Source organism: Hydra vulgaris, chromosome 03, assembly GCF_038396675.1.
Source record: "Hydra vulgaris chromosome 03, alternate assembly HydraT2T_AEP".
NCBI lineage: Eukaryota > Metazoa > Cnidaria > Hydrozoa > Anthoathecata > Hydridae > Hydra > Hydra vulgaris.
In genome coordinates, this window is record NC_088922.1 from 60,126,544 (window position 1) to 60,136,346 (window position 9,803).

At 26.9% G+C, this 9,803-nt stretch overlaps 1 protein-coding gene across 2 annotated transcripts in view; it reads left to right on the forward strand.

The window, feature by feature from the left end:
• The window catches only part of LOC100214968 (protein CMSS1), a 35,709-nt gene extending 26,052 nt beyond the window's left edge, over nucleotides 1-9,657 (forward strand). For both annotated transcript variants that reach the window (XM_065793862.1, XM_065793861.1), the window contains exons 6-8: nucleotides 2,770-2,833; nucleotides 9,018-9,105; nucleotides 9,455-9,657. In XM_065793862.1, the coding sequence (XP_065649934.1) occupies nucleotides 2,770-2,833; nucleotides 9,018-9,105; nucleotides 9,455-9,627 (325 nt within the window). In that variant the 3' untranslated portion in view covers nucleotides 9,628-9,657. The remainder of the gene's footprint in view (nucleotides 1-2,769; nucleotides 2,834-9,017; nucleotides 9,106-9,454) is intronic.
• The last annotated feature ends 146 nt before the right edge of the window (nucleotides 9,658-9,803 follow it).

The following is a 9,803-nucleotide window of genomic DNA, read 5'->3' on the forward strand; positions in this document are numbered from 1 at the left end:
ATTCCATGCATGTTAATTATCAAGATCCTCAGTTTTTGTATGTATACTTTGCTGCATATATGGCTATATTAGTAAGTTTATGTACACTCCATTGCACCTATGGGTGTATCAGTCAATATATGCACACTCTACTGTACCAATATCAGTTTATGTATTTTCACATTGTTGCGTCTATGGCTATATCATTTCATATATGTACACTTTGGTATAAAAATTTATTTTTGTTAAATTTTTTTTCAATTTTTGTTTAAAAACCACTTAAAAAAAAAAAGACAACACTTAAATATTAAAAAAAAAACACCATTTATTACAAAATATAACAGATTTGTTATAAAAGTTGTCGTTTATTGAAAAAAAAAAATTTAAATTAACTAGTTTTTATTAAAAATTAAAAATGCTTTTAGTTTTTAATAAAAACTAGTTAATAAATTTGAAAGAAAGTTCTCAAACTTTTTTTTTTTTGTTTTAATTTTATTTTATAAAGTTATTAACTTGTAAATTATAAATTTATAATTATATATTTTATTTTATTTATTTATTAATAATTTCTTTAGTATTATAAAAGTTTACAATAAAAAGGTAAATTTAATTTGAAAACTGAAAGGAGATAATACCTAATGAAAGGTGTCTTTCTTATTCCCTAATTTTTAACGTCGAAATATTGTCTTGAAAAAATAAAACAAAATTTTACAATCAACATTCAGCACAACCGATATTGTGACATTTCAAAGCTGTATTAAAAGCACGATGGTTTTTTTTTGTTTGGTTCTTGAATTTGCTTAAAAGCAAATCCATATCTTTCAATCGATTAGCTTTAATTGCAATTTTGTAAATGGTTTGAATTTGCCAACACGCAACACATATCTTCTATGCTTGGATTCTAATAGCCGTTTGATAATCTTGATCTAACGATAACAGATTCCATTTTTTTAGGATTGGTCTTTTGTTTTTGGTCTAAGCTCAAGCGAAGCATCAGTAAAGTGATTTATAAACAAGTTTGCTATTTCCTGTTCTGGTTCAATCAAACAGGATTTTTTTTCTGGCGCTGTTATGTCTAATTCAATCTGAATTTTGTTAACAAATTTTTTGTAACTTAGATCAAGGCTATCATTTATGAAGTAATTGTCCATTTTTGATTTTGTTGTGTTATAAGATTCTCTGTTTCTTAGTTTCCTAAATTTCCAATGTATTATTTTCCTAAAAAAATAGTTGTATATTGTGAATAAAACAATTTGATGATCAGTTATACCGTAATCATGAATTTCAGCTGTAACATTAGAATGACTCTTACTAATTAAAACATGATCAAAACATGAACTAGACACTAATCTAGTTATATTAATGAGGTCGTACTCTTTCAAGATATTAATGTAATCTAAAGAGGTTATTGAGTTAAGAAAGTCGATGTTGAAATCACCACAAAATATTGTGTTGGTCCTATTGTTTTCATAAATGATTTTTCAATAAATTTCAGTTTCTCTTTCTCATTACCACCTGGAGGCTCATAAATGTTTTTAATTTTCCATTTACTATTTCCTTATAACTCAATTCCCATAGATTCTACCATATTTTCGTAAAAGCCAGTATTAATTACTTTAAAAGTAATTCCATTTCTAATGTAAGCAACAGTTCCTCCACCTCTTGAAATCCTTTGGTATATTAAAGGACCGGTAAAGTTATCCAGCTTATAGTCCATAAAATCTTTAATTCTCCACACTTCTTGCAAAATAATTGTCAATATTGTTATTTTCATAGACAAATACTTTTAATTTAAAATTACTATTAAGACCTTGTATATTTATGCAATAGCATTTTAAATGACTTGGTTTATGACTTTGTTTTTATCAATCATTGTTAAGACAGTTGTGTAACAGGTGTTGTGGTTGTTTATATTATTAATTATTTTGTAAATTTAAAAAAAAAAAAAATTGAACTAGTCATTTTTATTAATTCTAATTTTGATGATTTTCTCATCTTTGATGATGAATCGAAAGGGCTGATTTTCGGATTAATTGTTTAATTTATTATAATTATCATAACTCTGCAATTAAAAAAATTTTCTGCTTTCCCGTTGCACAAAGATAAGGTCAGAGTTGATTTAAAATTTGTTTTTATAATTGTCAATTTTACTCAATTTGTTGGCTCTTTAATTACTTCCTGAGCAGAATGCTTGTTAATCATTGCAACCATAATTATTCCCGGCAACCATAATTATTTCACTTTTTGAATTAAAACGTTGATGACGCGTAATTTTGTCATTATTAAAATTTTGTTTAGTGCGTTTTTATCGTTGTCTATTTTTTTGTTTGCATCAATTTCTTTCGGTTTTTTAACGCCATATATTATTTAATTTTTTTCTCTCTTCATTCTTTCCAAGGTTTTTTGGAGAAAGCATTGAGAATACTAGCCTCTTGGTCTACTTTAGGTTTATCAGTAGTAAAAAGACTGCTAAACAAAACTTTGGAACTTTGGCTATTTATTTTTCCATTTTCTAGTTCAGCAATACGCTTTTCTAGAAGTTCATTTTGCTTTAGTAAATCGTGTATTAAGATTTCAAGTGATTCAAATTTCTTGTCTTGTCTTCTTTATAAACGTTAAAATCACAAATTTGAACATTAACCATTATTAAATTATTTTAATAATGGTTAATCATGCATCTTCACTCTGTAAATGCAGAAGTCATCAATCAAATTAAATATATTATCTTTTTATAATTATCTCTTAATAATCAAACTTTAACTCTCTTTTTATTCTTTTATTTTTATTCAGAAAAGCATCTGATTTTCGTGGTGAAAATTGCAAAAGTATGAAATTATTTGCCAAACACTTTAAGGTATTTCTTTAATTTTTTCTTTTTTTTTTTTTTTTGGAAATGCATATATGAAAAAATGGTTCAACATTTTTAGTTGAACACTTTAGTCTATAAGGCTGTTTTACTCAACAAAAAAGTTAAGTAAAACAGCCTCATAGACTAAAGTTTTTGTTTACTTTGGATTTATTTTAAAAACTTACGTATCTTTGAAATGATACGACTTACATGCTTAGTGCATGTATTGTTTTGTTCTGTATTATTTTTGCAACACAAAGATCACACACAGGTCACCAACAGAACCATCCATTCAGGTAAATGTCAAAGAAGTGATTTAAAGAACAGGTTGTAAATTGTAGGCTTATTAAGTGAAAATACAAAAGGATAGATATCTAAAGAAGTAGTGTGACTCAAGTTGAAAAATTATCTCTATGTTAAAAAATGCTAAATGGCATAATGATTCTAGCAAGGTTAATAGAAAAAAGATACTAATATAAGATAGAAATTCGATCTGATGAGAACCTTGAATTGCTGACATGCTAAGCGGCAGATTAAAACACTGTGCTACTGTGTCAGTGAAAGTACTGAGAAAAAATATATTATATAGTGTATTATTAGTCATGAAATTATAAGTGCTTACATTACTGAATTAAAGTCAGAAAATAGTGGACGCATAAAACAAACAAAAAATTAATGAAAATAAAAATGTATATAATAAAAAAATCAATACGCTCTTCAATCTTAAAACCGCATCTTTATGATGCAACGCGAAAGTCTTCTTTGCTAAACTGCTTACAGTTTAGATATATTAATATACTTTAATAATTGTCACGGCGTAAACAATAAGTTAGGCTAGTATAAAATTTAAATAGTAATATAATACTTGTGCAACAAAAAAATAAGTTATTGAAAAACAACATATATAAAAAAGACCTTTTGTATATACCAAGACCTGCACTAATGCCACTTGTTAGAGTGTGACCTTGCAACAGATCTCACTGCCTGTTAACTAAAAATTTTTTTTTGAATTAATAATTACATTACTCAACATTTGTCTACCTAAAATGTACTTATGTATTTTATGTAAATAAGAAATATGTATATAAAAATGATCTATATATTAAAATGTGTAAATGAACAGTAAATTTTTTTTATTTATTGTTATTAAGTTGTTTATTGTTATGAAATTTTGTATTGTATTAATATTTTGTATTAAGTATTATCAAAAGCTGCGGTATATTTAACTAACAATTTTAAATTGTGTGTTAAACAGTAGACGATGTAAAAATAATGTCTTTCACATTTTCTGTCTGTTTGGCTAGGTTGTTCCATTTAGAAACAATGGGATTAGCAAAAAAGCAGTGACAAGGCTGGCAGTTTTTTTAATTTTATGTGTAATTTTTGAGCAATGTTGATTAAGAATACTTATTGTAGTTTGCACCATTGTATGTAGTTTAGTAATATTTTATGTTGATGATGGATGATGCTGAAGTGCTTCTAAGTGCTCCATAATCCATCATTTTTTCTGAAAGATTTTTTTCAGAATATGGTAATGTAAAATAATAGAAAAAGTGAACTTGATTATTGTCTAAAACAGGAGAAATATTTTCTTCACTAGAGTATAAGGAAAATAGACTCTTTTATTTGCAAATAGTTTTTTTATTTAAATTTTATTTGTTTTGTTTAGTGATATTACTTAGTCTTTTTGAGGTTGTGTTCATTTTAATACCAATTAGTAGAAAAGTTGAAAACTTCAAGGGAGATGTAAAACCAAAGCTATTGCAAATTATGGTTTATATTAAAAGTTAGCACAAACAATGTTTGGGTTTTGCATAAGGGTGCTTGGGGAACTTATACCTGGTAGTAAGTGACCGGAGTTGTTATCGGGTTTGATAAAATATAGCCGGGGCCAGGGCTGTGTTTGTGACCGGGGATGCATAAACATTTACACATCCTAAAGTTTTTGTTTTTTTTATTCAAAAGTCATGTTATATTTTGTATATATATGTTTAAAACATCATTATGATCAGCATGATTATCATCAAATATATTTTGTATATATGTATATATAAACCTCATTATGATCAACATGGTCATCATAATCATCATTTTTATCATCATTATCATCATCATTATCATCATGATCATCATCAACAGCATAAAAGCGGAAGGCTAAAGCCTGATGATGATCATTATCATCATTATCGTCATCATCGTCATCATCAGGCTTTAGCCTTCTTCTTTTATGTTGTTTCTCTAATATAAACAATCTAGAGCATTTTTTTTTCCTAACTAAAGCTCATTCATATTGTGTGGTTTGACTCTAGCAAGACTTTTCTTGTCTTGCTAGAGTCAAACCACACATCCATCTGATCATCTTCCCTTTTAACATATACTACACCATATAAATACTAAAGTTTATATAACAATAAAAGGATATTGTATGCCAGCATCTAAATAACTAGCAAACAGATATGTTTATATCCATAGTATGCATGCATAAAGTGCATCTAGGAAGCTTTTATTACTTCTCTTCAATTTTAAGTCAAGCCTCATTCTTCTCCACATTTTTCAACATTAATCATTTTTTTCGTCTTTTTTACAAGAACATATATCTTTTAAAAAAATGTCCTGTTTATTATTGCAAGAAGCCAATGTAAAAAAGTCCTGTCTGATGTTAAGCTCTGTTATTCTCAGTTTACTAAATCTTGTATCTTATCTCAGATGTTAGGTTCTAGAGACTTTTGGTTAGTCTTTAACAGTGTCATTAACTAAAGTGAGTCTAATATTTAATCTCTAATTCATGAGTCTGATCTTTTTACTTCTCCTCAGAAAAAAGCAGAGTTATTTGAAAAGAAATCTTACTCTAATTTGACCCTTTGAATATAATGGCCATACTCTTCCTGACAGTTAAACAGATTAACCCATTGTTAAACATTGAAATCACTCTGGCTTTTAATACTAAAATTAATTCTCAATTAAATACTTCTACAGTTTGTGCTCCAGACAAGATTTCCATCATAGTCTTTAAAAAGGGTTCTTCAGAACTCTCTTCAAGTTTTGCTAAACTTTTAAAAAGTGCTAAATAAGTGGTTCCAATTTTTCAAAACTCTAGAAAACTCTTTGAACCCTTTAACAATCCTACAATTACTCTTCATTCTGCTATTAGTTTCTTGTTATAAAGGTTTTGAGGTTATTAAATTATTTCCTTCTAACTGCAGTAGTCAAGTTAATCTTGAAGGCCTACCCTCTTCTTTATTTCAAGTAACTATAAGGGTACCACAAGTAGGGTGGCTCTTAAAACAACATTTTTGAAAAAACCTGTTCCTACCCCTTTACTTTGTTCTATATAATACTAAAACACTAGGTTTAAAATTTTTTTGAACAAAAAATTATTTTAGGGGTAGCTCAAGACCCTTAAAAATTTGACTGGTCCCTAAAATTTTGAAAATAAAAGTTCTTTTAAAGTATGTCAACCTGGTACTGAAAAGAAGCGAAATTATATAAAAACTTTAAAAATAATAATCAATTTACAAAAAAATAACTTTTTTCTTAAATATATGCATAAAAACTATTGTTATTTAGCTGAAAATAAAAAAAGTCATTATTTTCAAGTTTTGAAAAAATAGTTTTTTTAAACATGCTTTTTTTGTAAAGTGATTACTGTTTTTGAAGTTTTTATATAATTTTGCTTCTTTTGAGTACCAGGTTGACATACTTTAGAAGAACTTTTATTTTCAAAATTTTAGGGACCAGTCAAATTTTTAAGGGTCTTGAGCTACCCCTAAAATAATTTTTTGTTCAAAAAAATTTTAAACCTAGTGTTTTAGTATTATATAGAACAAAGTAAAGGGGTAGAAACAGGTTTTTTTCAAAATAGTTGTTTTAAGAGCCACCCTAACCACAAGTTTCTATCTTTACTCCTGTATTATTTCTTATCTACAACGATCTTATAACGATCTTCATGAAATCTAAAGTGGCAACTTTAGCTGACAACTTAACTTTATACTGTTGTAATAAATTTTGTTAGAAAACAAAACTCATTTATTTACTGCAAAATAATATTGTAATATTGTTGACATTCCTATATTGACAAATAATAACCCTCTTACTCTCAGACAAAGTTTAAAAGCACATTGTAAATGTAGTTAGACCTGCTTTATCTGCCAAGCTTGAGCCACTCTCTGATTGTTGTAAGGTTGCATTTCTTTCTTTTTTTCTGCAAATACAATCATGATCAATGCTCAAACGAGCTATCATTTTTTTCTGCAAATACAATCATGATCAATGCTCAAACGAGCTATCATCTCTGTAACGATAAACCAAAACTCATTCTTGCCTTTTTTATATAACTTACAACTTTTTAAGTCTTCATTTATACATTCCCTTGTATTTTTACTTATTCTCTATTTTAAAGTAACTCTTAACTTAATAGTAATTGCTTGCAATCTTGTTAGAAGCAGCGCCGTGCTGTAACTTTTGGGGGCCCTGTGCAGAAACTAAAAAAAAATTTTTTTTCTTTCAATTCGTAGTAATTTATGGTATTGGAGAAGTTTTTCTAATTTATTTAATAGGGGGCCCAGTGTGATTGCACTTGTTGCACTTGCGATAGTACGGGGCTGGTTGGAAGTAAATTAGAGTTTAAAAATATATAAATTTATGCCAGTATTTAATAAAAAGTAAATGTAAGCATAAAATTATAATATATTAGGTATTATAAATTTCTTTTTAGCCCCGGCTATCAAGCTCTGCTAAATCTTATAATTTTGCCAGGGCTGGGTTTGAAAAAAATCTCATTTTTAGCTGGGGCTGGGGCCCTGGTCACTTACTAGTACCTGGTACTCAAAAGAAATGAAATTATGTAAAATTATCAAAAATAGTAATCAATTGATATAAATATTATAGTTTTAGATTTTGTTGCATAGTTGCATAAAAGCTATCATTTTTTAACTTTTTTTTTTTTACATTTAAAAGTTGTTGTTGTTTTTTTTGCGTTTTTTTTTTTTTTCAAAAAATTTTTTTAAATTTATTTTTATAAAATATGATTACTAACTTTGATATTTTTATAAAATATCACTTCTTGAGTATCAGGTCAACATACTTTTGAAGAGATAATATTAGGGACTTGTTATATATTCAAGGGTCAGTTAAGGAATCCCTTAAATCTATTGTTTTTTTATAATATAGAAAGAATCTTTTAGTGCAACAGGATTTTCAAAAAAGTGTAATTTTCACCCCACTTTAATGGATAGTAAAGATGGGTGGCTCTTTCAAGACAGATGGCATATTAAAAGGCCAATTTAAAATTGCTTCTTTAATTCTTTGAGTAGGGTGTTAAAGTGATTAAATGAAGTGGGTGTTAATTTTATGTGTTTATTCAAATGGTGTGTGTTTAGCTGTAATGTTTAGTTTAGCTGGTGTGTGTTTGTTTAGCTGGTGTGTGGTCTGGTCTAATAAATATGTTTTAGCGTTATTTGCTACTTTTTTTGTGTTTTAATATCATTACATGTCATTAAATTTTTTAATTTTTTAAATTATTTTTAACTAGATTAGCTCTTTACATTTTTGATATGTTTATTTTTTTTTTACAACTAGATTAACTCGATACATTTTAGATATGTTTATTTTGTTTTTGCAACTAGATTAGCTCGATACATTTTAGATATGTTTATTTTTTTTTTACAACTAGATTAGCTCGATACATTTTAGATATGTTTATTTTTTTTTGACATCTAGATTAGCTCGATACATTTTAGATATGTTTATTTTTTTTTTACAACTAGATTAGCTCGATACATTTTAGATATGTTTATTATTTTTTTACAACTAGATTAGCTCGATACATTTTAGATATGTTTTTTTTTTTTTTACAACTAGATTAGATCGATACGTTTTAGATATGTTTATTTTTTTTTTACATGTTTGATTACTTCATGGTTAGTTCAGCTTGAGCAATTTTCTATCGATATCATCTGCAATTTTGTTGATCGTTTTTTCTTTGATTGTTTGCGACCTTGATTATCACATTGTTTTTTTTTGTCATCATTTATTTATTTTAATAGTTTTAATGCAGCAAATCAAAGTTTGATTAGCAGATTGTTAAAATTATTATAACTTAGTTTTGATCATTAAATCATTAATTTTGTTATTTTACATAATACATTGATTGCTTATAATAATGATAATATGAAATTATTTTTTTGTTTAGATTAATGAACAGGCAGATTTTTTAAATAAAAATGTTATTCATCTTGGTGTTGGAACACCAAACAGAGTTGCAAAACTTATTGAGTTAGGTATGTTTATTACTATAACTACCTGTTTTTTAAATATTTTAAATTCGTTTAAGTTATAGTTACAAATGCAACTGATTGTAAAGGTAGTCAAATGTCCGGTACCGATATTTGGCTAGCTCTACCATAATACTAAAAATCTATCGTTAACTTTGTTGTGTCTGACTGACTGGCAAACAAAGTTAACGATTTTAGTATTATAAATAATGTTCTGAAACAAAACCTGATATTTCAGTAGTTTTTTTTAACATTCATAAAAACCAGAACAAAGAAAGATTTAAAAAAATTAGGAACAAAAATAATTTCAAATGTCAAATCATATTTGAAAGTTGCATTTATTCTTCTTCTTTAGGAAATCTTTCAATAAAACACCTGAGTTATATTGTTATTGATTGGACTTGGAAAGATGATAAAAAAAGAAGTATATGGAATATGCATGGAGTAAAAGATGACTTTCTTGAACTTTTTCAAAAGTACATTCTACCAAAATGCAAAAGTAGCAAAGCTTATGTTGGATTGTTTTAGTGAATAAACCGTGAATATATTTTAACGTTACTTTATTGTCTTTTTATCTAAGTTTTTTTTGATAAAATTATCTAAAATAAAGAAAAGAAGTTGCTTTCGACTCATTGTATTATCAGTTTTATTTTTGTTCATTCATTTTTTCAAACAACTCATAGAGATAACCTAGCAACATTCAT